The sequence below is a fragment of the Macaca fascicularis genome, chromosome 15 (assembly GCF_037993035.2).
Source record: "Macaca fascicularis isolate 582-1 chromosome 15, T2T-MFA8v1.1".
Lineage (NCBI taxonomy): Eukaryota > Metazoa > Chordata > Mammalia > Primates > Cercopithecidae > Macaca > Macaca fascicularis.
The window spans coordinates 19,462,733-19,479,246 of NC_088389.1; the positions used below are offsets into that span (position 1 = coordinate 19,462,733).

The 16,514-nt window shown below is 41.1% G+C and overlaps 1 protein-coding gene and 1 pseudogene across 6 annotated transcripts in view; both read left to right on the forward strand.

Annotated features, from left to right (window-relative positions):
- The window catches only part of NR6A1 (nuclear receptor subfamily 6 group A member 1), a 258,964-nt gene that overhangs the window by 163,746 nt on the left and 78,704 nt on the right, over positions 1 to 16,514 (forward strand). The window contains exon 1 of one of the 6 annotated variants that reach the window (XM_005580797.4): positions 14,763 to 14,886. The exons of the other annotated variants lie outside the window; for them this stretch is intronic. Within the exon in view, the coding sequence (XP_005580854.1) occupies positions 14,871 to 14,886 (16 nt within the window). The 5' untranslated portion in view covers positions 14,763 to 14,870. Of the gene's footprint in view, positions 1 to 14,762; positions 14,887 to 16,514 lie in introns of those variants that run through there. 6 annotated transcript variants of the gene reach the window in all.
- On the forward strand, positions 8,381 to 14,431 carry LOC102140687 (ran-specific GTPase-activating protein-like; annotated as a pseudogene).

The window sequence follows — 16,514 nt, forward strand, 5'->3', positions numbered from 1 at the left end:
AATAAGAGCCATATATGACAAACCCACAGCCAATATCATATACTGAATGGGCAAAAGCTGGAAACATTCCCCTTGAAAACTGACACAAGACAGGGATGCCCTCTCTCACCACTCCTATTCAACATGGTATTAGGAGGTCTGGCCAGGAAATCAGTCAAGAGAAAGAAAGAAAGGTATTCAGATAGGAAGAGAGGAAGTCAAATTGTCTGTTTTCAGATGACATGATCCTGTATCTAAAAAACTCCATCATCTCTGCCCAAAAGCTTCTTAAACTGATAAGCAACTTCAGCAGTCTCAGGATACAAAATCAGTGTGTAAAAATCACAAGCATTCCTATACACCAACAACAGATAACCAGAGAGCCAAGTCATGAATGAGTTCCCATTCACAATTACTATGAAGAGAATAAAATACCTAGGAATACAGCTAACAAGGGAAGTAAAGGACCTCTTCAAGGAGAACTACAAACCACTGCTCAAGGAAATCAGAGAGGACACAAATGAATAGAAAAACATTCCTTGCTCATGGATAGGAAGAATCAGTATTGTGAAAATGGCCATACCACCTAAAGTTACTTATAGATTCAGTGCTATTCCCATTAAACTACCATTGACATTCTTCAAAGAATTAGGAAAAACTATTTTAAAATTCATATGGAACCAAGAAAGAGCCCATATACCCAATACAATCCTAAGCGAAAAGAACAAAGTTGGAGTCATCTGGCTACCTGACTTCAAACTAGATTACAAGGCTACAGTAAGCAAAACAGCGTGGTACTGGTACAAAAACAGACACAGAGATCAATGGAACAGGATAGAGAACTCAGAAATAAGACCGCACATTTGCAACCATCTGATCTTCAATAAACCTGACAAAATCAAGCAATGGGGAAAGGATGGATTCCCTGTTTAATAAATGGCGCTGGAAGAACTGACCAGCCATATGCAGAAAATTGAAACTGGACCCCTTCCTTACATCATATACAAAAATCAACTCAAGATGGACTAAAGACTTAAATGTAAAACCCAAAACCATAAAATCCCTAGAAGAAAACCTAGGCAGTACCATTCAGGACATAGGCACAGACAGAGATTCTGTGATGAAGACACCAAAAGCAATTGCAACAAAAGCAAAATTTGACAAATGGGATCTAATTAAACTAAAGAGCTTCTGCACAGCAAAAGAAATTATCATCAGAGTGAACAGACAACCTACAGAATGGGAGAAAATTTTAGCAATCTGTCCATCTGACAAAGGTGTAATCCAGAATCTACAAGGAACTTAAATCAAATTTACAAGGAGAAAAACACATTAAAAAGGTGGGCAAAGGACATGAACAGACACTTCCCAAAATAAGACATTTATGTAGCCAACAAACATAGCAGAAAAAGTTCAACATCACTGATCATTAGAGAAATGCAAATCAAATCCATAATGAGATACCATCTCACACCAGTCAGAATGGTGGTTATTAAAAAGTCAAGAAATAACATATACTGGTGAGGCTGCAGAGAAATAGGAATGCTTTTATACTGTTGGTGGGAATGTCAGTTAGTTCAACCGTTGTGGAAGACGGTGTGTGATTCCTCAAAGACCTAGAACCGGAAATACCATTTGACCCAGCAATCCCATTCCTGGGTATATACCCAAAGGAATATAAATGATTTTATTATAAAGTTACATGCACACATACGTTCTTTGCAGCACTGTTCACAATAACAAAGGCATAGAATCAACCCAAATGCCCATGAATGATAGACTGGATAAAGAAAATGTGGTACATTACACCATGGAATACTATGCAGCCATAAAAAAGAACAGGATTGTGTCCCTTGCAGCTCCTTTGGATGGAGCTGGAAACCATTATCCTCAGCAAACTAACATAGGAACAGACAAACACACACTGCATTTTCTCATTTATAAGTAGGAGCTGAACAATGTGAACACACAGACACAGGGAAGGGAACAACACACACTGGGGCCTGTTGGGGGGCGGGGGAGGGAGAACATCAGGAAAAATAAGTAAGGCATGCTGGGCTTAATACCTGGGTGATTGGTTGATACATGCAGCAAGTCACCATGGCACACATTTACCTGTGTAACAAACCTGCACATGCTGCACATGTACCCTGAAACGTAAAATAAAAATAAAATTTAGAAAGTGCTTTTTTTCTTTTTTAAATTTTGTTTTCTGGCTGTCATTTTTCCCCCTACTAAGCATGAAATTATTTTATTTATTTATTTTTTTGAGACTGGGTCTTGCTCTGTCTCCTAGACTGGAGTACAATGGCGTGATCATGGCTCACTGTAGCCTCGACCTCCTGAGCTCAAGCGATCCTCATGCTTCAGCTTCCCAAGTAACTGGGACTATAGTCGTCTGCCACCATGCCTGGCTGGCTGGCTGGCTAGCTTGCTTATGTATGTATGTATGTATGTATGTATGTATGTATGTATGTATGTATAGATAGGGTTACACTATGTTGCCCAGGCTGGTCTTGAACTCCTGGCCTCAAGCGATCATCCTTTAGACTGCCAAAGTGCTGGGACTGTAGGTGTGAGCCACCGTGCCCTCCCAGGTATTATTTTATGAGAAACATTATTCTAAGTAATATTAACTGTAAGTTATTGAAAATTTACTGTTTGCCAGGCATTATGTTGAACATTTTTCATAAGATTATCTCTTTCAGTTCTCACAGAGACCCCATGGGGTAGGTAATGCTAACAACCTATTTTATAGATGAGGAAATTGAGACAAGTTATGCAATTTACCTAAAGTCACATAGCTAGTAAATTTACAGGATCCAAAATTTGAAACTCGATTTAACCCTAGAATTTGTTTGCTGAACCTCTCTTTTTTTTTTTTTTTTTTTTTTTTGTTGAGACAGAGTCTCGCTTTGTCGCCCAGACTGGAGTGCAGTGGCCGGATCTCAGCTCACTGCAAGCTCCGCCTCCCGGGTTCACGCCATTCTCCTGCCTCAGCCTCCCGAGTAGCTGGGACTACAGACGCCTGCCACCTCGCCCGGCTAGGTTTTTGTATTTTTTAGTAGAGACGGGGTTTCACCGTATTAGCCAGGATGGTCTCGATCTCCTGACCTTGTGATCCGCCCGTCTCGGCCTCCCAAAGTGCTGGGATTACAGGCTTGAGCCACCGCGCCCGGCCCGAACCTCTCTTTTATTCTATCTTCCTATTTATTAATTTTAAAGAGATGGGGTCTCACTGTGTTGCCCAGGCTGGAATCCGGTGGCTACTGACAGGCACAGTCCCACTTCTGATCAGTATGGGAGTTTTAACCTGCTCCATTTCTGACCTAGGCCAGTTCATCCCGCCTTATGCAACCTGGTGGTCCCCGGCTCCTGGGAGATCACCGTGTTGAAGATGAACTTGGTGTGGAACACCAGATTGGCATAGCATACTATAGCCCAGAACTCCTAGGCTCAAGTGACCTTTCTGCCTCAGCCTCCTGAGTGGCTGGGACCATAGGGATATGCTACCATGCCCAGCTTATTCTATCTTTCTATAAAAGAAAAAATAAAAAGTCCTGAGCTTGAGAGAATGGGGCCTGAGTTGCAGTTCCAGGATGTCCAGGAGCAGCATGAAGTTTTATTGTCCCTTGTGCTGGAGTGTGTATCCTAATCTCTGATACCCATTCCCTTTACTCAACATGTTTAAAGGTTAAACTAACAAAAACTTGAGTTCCAAAGTCCAGGATTGAATAATATTTCAGGATTCACCAAAGAGAAAGATGAGTGACTATATACAGAGAGGGAACAGGAACTTAGAAAGTAGCAAGGAAGCAGTATCCCCTTTCCTCAGTTTACCAAGCAGAGATAGGTTCCTATTGACAAGAGGTGCCCATGGCCTTTGGGTTCAGAGGAGCTGCCAGTGGGTGATGGCACATACCCTGTGTTCTTGGAGTTTGTTAAATTATCTCACTGTCATGTGAACATAGGGTTGTGTTGTTAAAGATAATTTTAGTTGCTTTGAACTGTATACTTATTTATCAATAACCCTGAAGAATCACTGTTCCCATTTAACAGACTTAGGAGAACTGAAGTGCCTTGCCCAAGTTTACAAAATTAATGCATGTTATATAGTTGCTATTTGATACCAAGTTTGACTCCTAAGTATGTAATTCCAGGCTGCCCCTTATTTTATTTAGCTCCTTCTGTAGAATGATGGATTTCTTGGAAACCGAGGCCTTTTTTTTTTTTTTTTTTTTTAATCCATCAGACATATATCAAGTACCCGTTTTTGCTGTGTTCTGTGATAGATTCCAGGAATACAAAAATGAATCAAACCCTGGTCCCTTATTCTTGGAATATTCACAGACCCATGGACACATGGAGGCAGGCACACAAAGGGATGAAACAGTGGACATTCATAGAATTGGAACCTTTAGGGCAGGGAAGAGTAGCAGAAGATTTCTTAGAAGATGTCATGCCTGAATTTGCTGAGAATTAAATAATTCATGGAAACTAGCCAGGCAGAAGTAACACTACATGCAAAGGCGCATTTGGGAAACTGCAAATAGCACTATTTGCTGAGAGCATTGGGAATATGAGAAGGGAGAAGGGAGAGGAAGGCTCTTATGAGGTTGGGAAGGTGCTTTATTCTGAAGGCAGTGAAAGGTTTTAAGTAGAACTGGCATGGTTTTACTTGAGTCTTCGCAGCCAGGATGGAGAATGGATTGCAGGAAGGTGATGCAGAAAAAGAGAAAGGAAAAAGCAAGGAGCAAACAAGACATACCCATAAAAGAAGCTACTGAAATAAGCCAGATGGGAGATAGTGGTGGCCAAGACTGTGAGAGTGATGACAGAAACAAATAGATGGATTCAAGATTTATTTGTGTGCTTTAATTTTTATAAAACAAAAATAGAAATACAAAGTAGTATAATGAAGCCATGTACCAGCCTCAACAACCATCATCCAATGGCTAACACTGTCCCACTCATACTTCCACCCATTCATTTTCCACTTTATTTTGAAGCAAGTATTAAGTATCATTATTTCATTTGTTAATATTCCAACATGTATCCTTATCCTTTAAAAGTGTGGGGTTTGTTTGTTTGGTGTTTTTTTGCTTTTGTTTTTTGAGACAGAGTCGTGCTATGTTGCCCAGGCTGGAATGCAGTGGTGCGAGGGTTTTTTGTTTTTAAGAGACAGGGTCTCACTCTCGCTCTGTCATCCAGGCTGGAGTGGCTGGAGTACAGTGGTATGATCACAGCTCAGTGTAACCTAGAACTCCTGGCTCAAGTGATACTCCTACCTCTCAAGTAGCTGGGACTACAGGTACATGCATCACTACACCTGGCAAATTTTTTGTAAAGATGGATCTCACTTTGTTGCCCAGGTTAGTCTTCCTAATCTGTAGATTTCTCCTCCATCTTTTTTGCCCTCTAAGATACACTGGTGGTTTGTCTTGTTGAATTTACCACACCCAGATGTTGCCGATTACATCCTTGTAATGTAGATGAATGTGTTCTTTTGAACTTTGTAGTTCTTTTATTTTAGAAGATGGATATAGAGACTTAGTCAACTTCAAACCTTCAGATCCAACATTTTTGGCAAGACTACTTCATGGGGGTGTTGAGTTCTTCCATCAGAAGATATGTACTGTCTTGTTCTCTCTTTTTGTAATGTAGCAGCATTTGATGATTGGTATCTAGAATCTATTATTTCACAGTGTTATTCTAATTCCAGTATGTCTCATTTATTTATCAGCTGGAATGCTTCTATAAAGAAATTTATCCACAGCTGTTTATTACCCTGTGGTATAATTCATCTAGGAAAGGCAAGATAAATATTGATTTTTCCCCTTAATATTTTTTTCATTTTAAAAATTATTATTTTTTTCAAGACAGGGTCTTGCTCTGTCAGTCAGGCTGGAGTGCAGTGACACGATCTCTGCTCACTGCAACCTCTGCCTCCTGGGGCTCAAGAAGCAATCCTCCCATCTCAGCTTCCTTAATTGCTGGGGCCACAGGCATGCACCACCACATCCAGCTAATTTTTTGTATTTTTGGTAGAGATGGGATTTTGCCATATTGCCCAGACTGGTCTTGAACTCCTGGACTCAAAACGATCCACCCACCTCAGCCTCCCAAAGTGCTGGGATTACAGGTGTGAGCCACTGTGCCCTATTTAATAATTTTTAAGTGATGCTCAAATTATCCCATCTTTTTTTAGTAAATACCTCTTCAGCGTAGCTGATTCAGCTACTTTTGAGGGGGTAGAAAAGACAGGATTTATGACAAGGTTGTATGTGGGTGTAGTCAAAGAGGAGGAAGGAGCCATGGAAAGAGTGCCAGGTTTTTGGCTTGAGTGGTTGATGCCTTTCACTCAACAGGGAGCCCAGAAAGAGGAAAAGATTTTTAAAGGAAAACAGGTTTGGACTTGTCTGAGGTGCTTATTGATGGATACATCTAGGTGGAGATGCCCAGGAGGCAGTTGGATATCAGGATGTGAGATTCAGGGGAGCAGTTCCTGACTCCAGGACCTAGGATAAGGCTCAGTTGCTGAGTGTAGTTGACTCAGATTGGGATTATGTGCGTTATTTCTTGTTTGATAAAAATAGATTCCTTTGCCATCAGGAGCCAAGTTCTACCCTAAAGAAAGACTGCATAAGCCCCTGTTGTCCTTTTACCTGTGCCTATCCTTAGAGAGTTTAATTTTTAGTAGAGTAGAAAGGGATAGAATTGGTGCAGGTAGGATTGCCACTTGCTGTTTGGAACTGATCTTGTCAGATTTATTACAGCCAATCCCTCAATTAGAGGAGAGATCTGTGTATGGGTAGGATTTACTGGAGTTGGAATTGGGACTGGGAAAACTGGTTTTGGCTTTGCAGGAATGGCTGGCCTAAGGTGGTCTATTTGTATTCCTGAAGGGTTTTTTTCCTCCCTTTCCTATGTTGCTGCTCTCTGAAGCAACTCCTTCCTTCCTTCCTTCAGTCAACAAATATTCAAGCACTGGAGATACACTGGTTGGCAAAAATATGGGGCACAGTCCTTGGTCTCATATTTTGGAATCCAGTGACAGATACATATGTTATATATGTTAATCAAAAGATCATCAGCAACATGTGGTTCTACACTGATGCAGGAACCCGGCAAATGACATACTGATCAGGAACCTTTGACTACCAGTACCAGCCCTTCATTGTTGGAAGATTTAGTCTCAGGTAGGCTTCTAAATCAGAAAATGTATATTTAACAGAGGGCCTGACACATGGGAGACTCTGAAGTAGAGTTTGTCTAGGGGAAAAAACCTTTTGTGAGGTAAGATCAAAGAGTTAGAAAATGTGAAAATGAAGAAGAATATGAATGCACTATTAAGAAGTTCAGCAGAAGAACTGCACCCCACCCACACAACACACACACCTCTCGAGGAGCCATCTAATTGCTTTAACGTATTATGAAAGCCTTTTATATACTAAACTGAAGACAGCCCTGGGCTTGACTCTTTGGAGTACATGAGATTAATAAGAAAGGATAGAATTGTAAAATAAAAATACTACTTGATGAGTAATGTCGTAGTATATTTTAGGGATCCAGGCAGCATGGAAGAAGGGTGCAATTTGACTTTGTCTGATTTTAAGTCTGGGAGAATGGAGTCTTAAAATATTTTACAGAGGAGGGGATTTTTAAATTGAGTCCAGTAAGATCAGTAAGTGGGAGTGGAAACTATAAGGAAATAGTGAGAAGAGTTATTCCAGGCAAATAGAATAGCTTAGTATAATATTTGCACTATAAGTAAGTGGGTCAGCATGGCTGGAGTAATGGGTACTTACAAGGAGTGGTGGGAAATGAAGCTGAAGAAGTTGGAAAGAGCTGGGTTATAGAGGGAGGGCCTTAGGAGTGTGGGCCTTTGTACCTTAGGTTCCTGGGAACCACTGATGGGACTCAATGAGATCATGCCACACTCACTGGGGGTATTTTATCTTGCCTTTTTCCAGAGTTCTCACATAGAACTGAGTTCTTTTTGGATAGAAGTCTTTTCCTATGTCATCTGACATTGTCTCTAGGTCACATAGATGGATGTATGGACAAATGAAACAACCAGAGAAGTCAGGGCTGAAACCAGAGTTGGCTTGGAAACAACTAACCTTCAAGTGGTCTACCTTTACAGCAGCACCAAAGGAGAAAGCCTGTCAATTTACTCTGCCCCAAGTTTGAGACTTGCTTTTTACAACTTTGATCTTTTTTTTACTTCAGCTTCACATGTTGCTTAACAGCAGTTTGAGCTGTTGCTGTGTTCAGAGCTAGAGTATTTATTTGCATTAATCTCTGGGCCAATCTGGGTCTTAATTGAGAAGAAGGTAAACAGTCATGGGTGCCATATGTGATGATTAAGTCCCAACTTGTTTAGACCTCTCAGGAGACACAATAGTTGACTGCATTTATATTTATATGCTCTGTATCTGATTCCTTTGTTTTCTTTTCATTCAAAAAGGACTTATTTATTCATATTATAATCTGTTCTTGATTGGGATACTTTAAAAATTCATGGATAAAATCTTGACTGGGGAATTGTGAGAAATTTTAAATGGAGGAAAAGCTCACCTTTTCCAGGTTCCTCAGTTTGGAGGTAGGAAACTTATCTAATTAAATGTCTTACACATATTTAAATTTCCTGGATTGTCCCAAAAATGTCTTTTTACAATTGTTTGGTTCAAATCAGGATCTAAAAGTACATATATTGCATTTGGTTGTTAACATGAGGCTGTTCTTTTTTTTGAGGCAGGATCTTGCTCTGCCGCCCAGGCTGGAGTGGGGTGGCATGATCACAGTTCACTGCAACCTCCCAGGCTCTCAAGCAACCCTTCCACCTCAGCTAGGATAGCTGGGGCTTCAGGTGTGTGCCATCATACTGGCTAATTTTTCACAGAGACAGGGGTCTCGCTATGTTTCCTAGGCTGGCCTTGAACTCCTGGGCTCAAATGATCCACACACCTCTGCCTCCCAAAGTACTGGGATTACAGGTGTGAGCCATCTTGCTGAGCCTGTATGAGCATACTCTATAATAGTCTTGTTTTTCTTTTTTTGTTTTTGGGTTTTTTTTTTTTTTTTTTTTGAGACAGAGTCTCCCTCTGTCGCCCAGGCTGGAGTGCAGTGGCGTGATCTTGGCTCACTGCAAGCTCCGCCTCCCAGGTTCACGCCATTCTCCTGCCTCAGCCTCCTGAGTAACTGGGACTACAGGCGCCCGCCACCACGCCTGGCTAATTTGTTGTATTTTTAGTGGAGACGGGGTTTCACCATGTTAGCAAGGATGGTCTTGATCTCCTGACTTTGTGATTCTCCCAGCTCGGCCTCCCAAAGTATTGGGATTACAGGTGTGAGCCACCGCACCCAGCCAGTCTTTTTGTTTGTTTTTTTTGTTTGTTTGCTGTTTTGAGACAGAGTCTCACTCTGTCGGTCGAGCTGGAGTGCAGTGGTGCGATCTTGGCTCACTGCAGCCTCCGTCTCCGGGGCTCAAACAATTCTCCTGCCTCAGCCTCCCGAGTGCCGGGATTACAGGCGTGTGCCACCACGCCTGGCTAATTTTTGTATTTTTAGTAGAGACGGTGTTTCACTATGTTGGCCAGGCTGGTCTCGAACTCCTGACCTCAGGTAATCCACCCGCCTCGGCCTCCCAAAGTGCTGGGATTACAGGTGTGAGCCACCACACCCAGCCTTTTTTTTTTTTTTTTCTTAAAGCACACTCTGTAACAGTCTTTTTTTTTTTTTTTCTTTCCCCACAGCCAGTCATATTACTCTTACATAGCATTGGCGTTACAGAATCTTTTGAGATCATCTTTAGTCCTTCTCCTTCTTCCTTCAGGTCTTGAAATACCTTTCCTACTTATCTGCCTGTGGAACTTCAAGGTTCAGCTCAAATGTAATGCCCTCTGTGGTACCTCAGTCTAATGAATTGCTTCTTCATCTTTGTTTCTTTAACACTTTTCTTACCCACTTTAGTTACAGTACTCATAACATCATACTGTCATTTATCTGTTTAGTCTATGGGCACTCCACGTGAGTTAGTATGGAGTGGTGAGAAATAAGGTTAGAGAGGTCAGCAGATGATGAGTGTTTCTAGGGCAAGGATCACATAATATTATTTTATGTCAACATAACCAGCATAGTGCCTAGCTAATAGGAGACACTCCATGAGTGTTTGTAGACCTGGATTTTTAAAACCTGGTTTCTGGAATATTTTATTTAGCTTCCAACTCTTGAGTTTTTTCCTGAACTATGAATTGTTTCCACCTCCAGGAGTTGAAGGCATAACTGGAAATTGTATCCAAGGATGTTCTTTGTTGCTCTCATTCTTTTTTCACTTTCAGGAGCTTTGCTTCTTAGTTCCAGATAATATGAACTTCATTTGACTGTGATTTCATTATTCCTATTTAGGTGAATTAAATTACTCTTTCCCTTGCCATAGGGAACGTCTGTATCAAGGATCTGACAGATGAGAACCAGAGATCTTGGGCTCTTGTTTTTTGTTTTAACCTCTGTAAGTTTAAAAAGGAATTTTAAACATTTGCTGCATGGTCCTGATTTTCTAAAATGAATACAAGTCCCTCTCCTTGAAAATGGTCACCTGGCTTTCACTTTGCATCAGACATTCATTGAAGGGTTCTTAAAAACAAATAAGGCAGAAATGATTCTACTGATCATGTGGCCACTAGATTTGCTGTCTTTTGTTTTACCCTGAAGGACTAAATTCACATTACCCCTTCAGCCTCAAAATCTGCAGTCATCTTTGAGAGCGTCTGTTTGAATAAACATATGGGGAATGGTGTTAAACATCTCAAAAGAGGCTTTGCCTTTTCCTGTCCTCAAGATACGTGGTTTAGTGGAATAGAGGACTAGGATATTTGATTTTCTTCTCTATTGGTCTGATGACTCCTGCCTCTTCCTTTCTTTGAGCTTCAGCTTGTCCATCTTTAAAATGAAAGTGGAAACAACCTCTTGGTGGTTAACTAAGGTTCTGCCATTCATAATTTGGACTCCGTGGCCAGACGCAGAGGGAAGGAGCTATGAGTAGTCGCCGAGAGGCCGCGGAGCCAGCGATGACCGACTCAGCCGAGCCGCCGCCGCCGCCGCCGCTGCGCCCTCATGGCGGCTGCCAAGGACATTGAGGAGGACCAGGATACTTCCATTGAGAATGCAGACGAGTCCAACCATGACCCTCAGTTTGAGCCAATAGTTTCTCTTCCTGAGCAAGAAATTTTAAAACGCTGGGGGAAGATGAAGAGGAACTTTTTTTTTTTTTTTTTTTTTGAGACGATGTATCGCTTTTGTCGCCCAGGCAGGAGTGCAATGGCGCCATCTCTGCTCCTGCCTCAGGCGCCCGCCGCCACACCCAGCTAATTTTTGTATTTTTAGTAGAGACGGGGTTTCACCATGTTGACGAGGTTGGTCTCAAACTCCTGACCTCAGGTGATCTATCCGCCTCAGCCTGCCAGAGTGCTGGGATTACAGGAGTTAGCCATCGCCCGCGGCCGAAGAGGAACTTTTTAAAATGGGGGCGAAACTGTGATTTGCCTCAGAGAACGATCTCCCTGAATGGAAGGAGCGAGCCACTGGTGACGTCAAGCTCCTGAAGCACAAGGAGAAAGGAACCACCCACCTCCTCATGAGGAGGGACAAAACCCGGAAGATCTGTGCCCGCCGCTGCATCACGCCAATGGTGGAGCTGAAACCCAACGTGGGTAATGACCATGCCTGAGTCTGGAATGACGAGTGCCCCAAGCCAGAGCTGCTGGCCATCCGCTTCCTGAATGCTGAGAATGCACAGAAATTCAAAACAAAGTTTGAAGAATGCAGGAAAGAGATTGGAGAGAGAAAAGAAAAGATCGGGCAAAAAACGATCATGCCGAAAAAGTGGCGGAAAAGCTAAAAGCTCTTTCGGTGAAGGAGGAGACCAAGGAAGATGCTGAGGAGAAACAATAAATCTTATTATTTTATTTTTTTTCTCTCTTTCCCTTTTTTTTTTTTTTAATTTTACCCTGCCCCTCCTTTTTGAATTTTTTTATTTGGTTTCGTTTTTACGAAGGATGTTATATAAAGAACTGAATTTAAAAACTAATAACTTGGACTCCATTAGATTTGCAGTATGCAAATGCTTCGTATGTTTGGATTTATAATTTTGTTCATCTACTTTTTTTCCACATTTCAAAGCCAGTATTAGCAAGTAGAAAATGTTGATTTCCTGTTTTCTCTCTTCTTCCCATTTATAAATTCCAGTAGCTCTGTTAATCTTAAATGACTTTTCTTCTCTCTCTCTCTTTTTTTTATTTTTTTTTTAAATAGGGATGAGTCCACTCTGTTGCCCAAGCTGGAGTGCAGTGACTATTCACACGCCACAATCAGTGCACTGCAGCCTCAAACCCTTGGCTTCAAGCCTTCCTCCTGCCTCAGCCTCCTGAACAGCTGGAACTACTGATGTGCACACGCGTCCCCAGCTAAACAATCTTACTTGGAGCCGCAGTTAAAAATTAGTGTTTAGGCCAGGTGTGGTTGCTCATGCCTGTAATCCCAGCACTTTGGGAGGTTAAGGCAGGTGGATCACTTGAACCCGGGAGTTCAAGACCAGCCGGGGCAACATAGACTCCAATCTCTACAAAACATTTTTACAAATTAGCCAGGCATGGTGGTGCGTGCTTGTAGTCCCCTGTAGTCCCAGCTATGTGGGAGGCTTATGCGGGAGGATCGCTTGAGCCCAGGTGGAGGCTGCAGTGAGCCGCGATTGCGCCACTGCACTCCAACCTGTGTGACAGAGTGAGGTCCTGTTTCAAAAAATTAAATAAATAAATAAGATTTAGAGTTCATCTTTTGCATTCACATGGGCACTGTGGTGTGTGTTCATCTTCTCTTCCCTCTTCCTCCCAGTAGAGTCTATAAAGTGCTCTCAAAAAACTTGTGGGACTGACAGTGCTGAAGAAATGTGGCTCCATATCCAAAGATAAAACTTAATTGTCTCATTAAGCTATGTTAAAGATTTGTTCTCAGGCTTATGGGTGCATCAAGGATTGCTAGTTGGATTCATCTTGAAAATCAAGGTATCTGCTTCAGTCTTGGTAGCAGAAATTAGACTAATAGCTCCTTATTCATCTTGTCCTCCAAAAGTTGGTGCAATAAAGCACAGAGGCCTACTACACCTCTGTTGTGTACAGATATTTCTAATAAATCCATATCCTTCAGGGAGACAGAGAGCTGCCCTTTAAGTGTTTCCAATTGAGTAGCTTTTTGCTTCTGGACCTTCCCCTTCCATTTTTTCCACCCTCATTCTATTTGTAGTCACTTTACTAAAATCATTTAAGAACTACATTCAATCCACAGGGACTGAGAAGAAAATATTAATCTATGGGGTTGGGGTGGGGGTGGGAAAGCTGGTCAGTATATTTATGATGGAGTAAAGTGTGTCATGGCAGTGGCAGAATATTTATTTTTAGACAAATTGTAGCCTTTTTCCTCCTCTAAATCATTGGTCACTTTCTCTTTAGGCCCTACTTTGTAAGATGACCCTAATGCTCTCTATTGGTTAGAAAAGCCCTCTAGTAATGGTAGTAGCAATATTTGCCATTCAGTTATATGGCTGCTAAGTGACAGATTCCAGTCCTACTCCAGGAAGGGTCTCCTTTTCCTGGAATACTGCTGTAAAGTGTGCATAGCCTTTAAGTTATTCCTAAAGCTAAATTGGGAGGGGAGATTTCATAGAATGAACCATTTGACACAATTAAAAAACATTTATCCTCAGGAATCAGTTTCTCTTGGGGCCATTCCACCTTCTTAGTGGAACTTGCGCTTTTATTGTGTCCTGATACTTGAATGTTTAGCTGAATGTTTGACATCATGTGCCATTAGCACGTGGCTCCAATTTGCCAGCCTTTGGGGTACTGTGGTAAGGTATGAGTGTGTATGTGCACACTTGGTGTTATACACTCTGCTGCATGCTGCTGGTGTGGTTCACGAATCAGGGAAGCTATAGCATGATGTTGTTTAAGATCTTCCGAGTTTTAGGGGAATGAAGCAAGAAGCTTAGTTTGAAGGTGTAAACTTTTGGCTAAGGATGAGGATGGGGGGTGGTGAAATTAGTAACTTTTGCTTTGTAAAAGGATTTTGCAGACTGTTTCCTTTCTCCAAACTAATGTGTATAATCAGAGCATTCTTTCAAACTAGTATAGATAACCAGAGCATGGAAATGAAGGGCTAAAGTAAGCCCTGCAAACAACTCTTAGCTCTATGTATTAATTTTCTTAGAGGAATTTGCCTTGTCATTGTTTATTATAATGACAGAAAACAGGGAATCCCACTCCTGCACGTCCCCCATACCCCCCAGAAAAACCCTACATACCTAACATTGAGTTTCCGTTTTGTCTTTCCCTTAGGCCAAAGGTTTTGGCTTTAAATTTTCTAATCCAGTACGGAAGACTATAGCATAGAATAACTCTTGAAAAAAAAAAAAAAAAGAAAAGAAACCCCATATACCAGAATCCTTTTAAATAAATTATTTTTAAATGCTGCCTTTTAATTTTAGGATCTTAGCTTAAATAAGACTGGAAGAGAATTTCCCATGAAATGGTTCCCATAATAGTTTTCAGAAAGACGTGCTAAGCAGTATTGTTAACTAAAGAAAATAAGTCTATCAGTTCCACTTAGATAACCTTTGGTAATAAACGAACTCCATACACGTTGTGACCTTAGAGCCTGAACTTTGTAATCACATGACCAGCTTGTAAACTGACCTGTGAGGATGACTGTCGTAGTCCCGGCTTAGAGAAATTGACCAAGTGTCGGAAGGGTAGTCATCAAGCTGGACTTGTCCTGTAATCTCTGTTTCTTCATGGCTGCAATAGAACTTTTCAACAGACTACAAGAAGCATGAAATGGAGACATGGGAAGGTAAGGAACAGTCTGGGGCCCAAATCTAAGGGTTAGAAATTTTCTTTGAAGGTTTAGAGCAAATAGCCTTGAGGGAGAAGGGAGGCAGTCCACAGACAACTGTTTTTTTGTGTCTTTGCAGAATTCAGGTAGAAAGTTTTCATGTATGTAGCAAGTGGCTGTAAATGTTTTGGAATGGAGAAAGTAATTGAGAGAGAGAACTGCAGTGAATTCATTGTTGTGGTTGATGAAGAGCAGAAGAAGGGGGATTCATTTAAATTTTATAGTGACTTGAAAAAAATTAAATTTACGTTTCAGTACGTAGATAAAATTTACATTAAAAATTGTTCTGTGTATTTCTTGACAGAAGTTGTTTATATTTTCAGTTCCTTAATCCAGTTCGCTATCTGCCAAAACCTTATTTACTACTGTTAATTATAGATAGAATTGGGGTCATGAGGCCATTGATAAGGCAACCTCATCCTCTGTGGGGGAACTTCTATACTTTACAGTTTGGGATATAAGACTAAGCCATTGCTAATTTCTTTTTAAGTGGGTTGCTTTTTAAATGGGTACATTTTCTGCATGTGTGTATATGTAATGAATAGTCACTAGTGTTACAACTTGTTTATTTGGGATAGTCTCCTAGTTACGTGAGAAACCCCACTTTTCTATAACTTTATTATTTAGGCCAGGAAAGACAGAGCTGAAGGAACAGATAAAATGGATGAATCTTAGTATTAAAGTTTTGCCATGTTTATAAAGTACAAGCTAAGAGTTTGCGAAGAGTTTGATTTTCTTAAAGGCAAGCACTGCTGAGAAGAGTTCCCGACTCTTTGAAGCAGTTGATAAATTTCTAGGACTGGCATTAACCCTACGAAATAGCTGGTCCTGGGAAAGCTTCCCAGCCCCTTGCAGCATGGCTAACATCTGCCATAGGCAGCTTTGCAGTTTCGTTCTCACTCTGGGGATGCACAAAACCAGGAAAGTGGGACCCCCTCTGATAATAGCATTCTTTTTAGTAACCTTGGGCTTCTTTACTCCCTTATATGTTGTCCCCCAGCACCTTATATACCAGAAGTACTGGTTTTTAGTGTAAGTTAGCAGAAACAAAAGAAAGTTCGTAGAAAATACCAGTTATATGTAAGGCCTGTTACTTATCTTGAACAGCCTCCTCTCCCAATATGCGCAGAAATTCTTTGTTAAATTATCCTGGATATACTAGCTTTTCCAAAAGGGAGTAGTTTAAGAAGTAAGATTTGCTTTGGATCTATTGGACAGGAGTTTAGGAGCTGGCAGAGTCCCAGAGCAGTTATTACATGAGTTTAGAAGGAATGACTCTGGAGTATTTAGATTTTTTTTTTTTTGACCAGCTTGAGTCTCTTAGTGATATGTAGTCCGCTAGCTCTGAAAGAGAAAAAAGTTTTGCACAGGAAGTTCTCCCCTGGTTCATATTTAAGTTTTGAAACTTCAGTTTTTCTTAGCCATTCAACTGCAGAAAATAACTTACGGTACCAAAACAAGAACTTTCATAAAATAAGGAAATGAATTTAAAACTGTTCACCTGAATCTTTCATTGAAAATTCTAGTAAAGCAAAATGAATTATCCCAGTTGAAGGAGGTTTTTGGAAGCTTAAGAGGCAAAATCA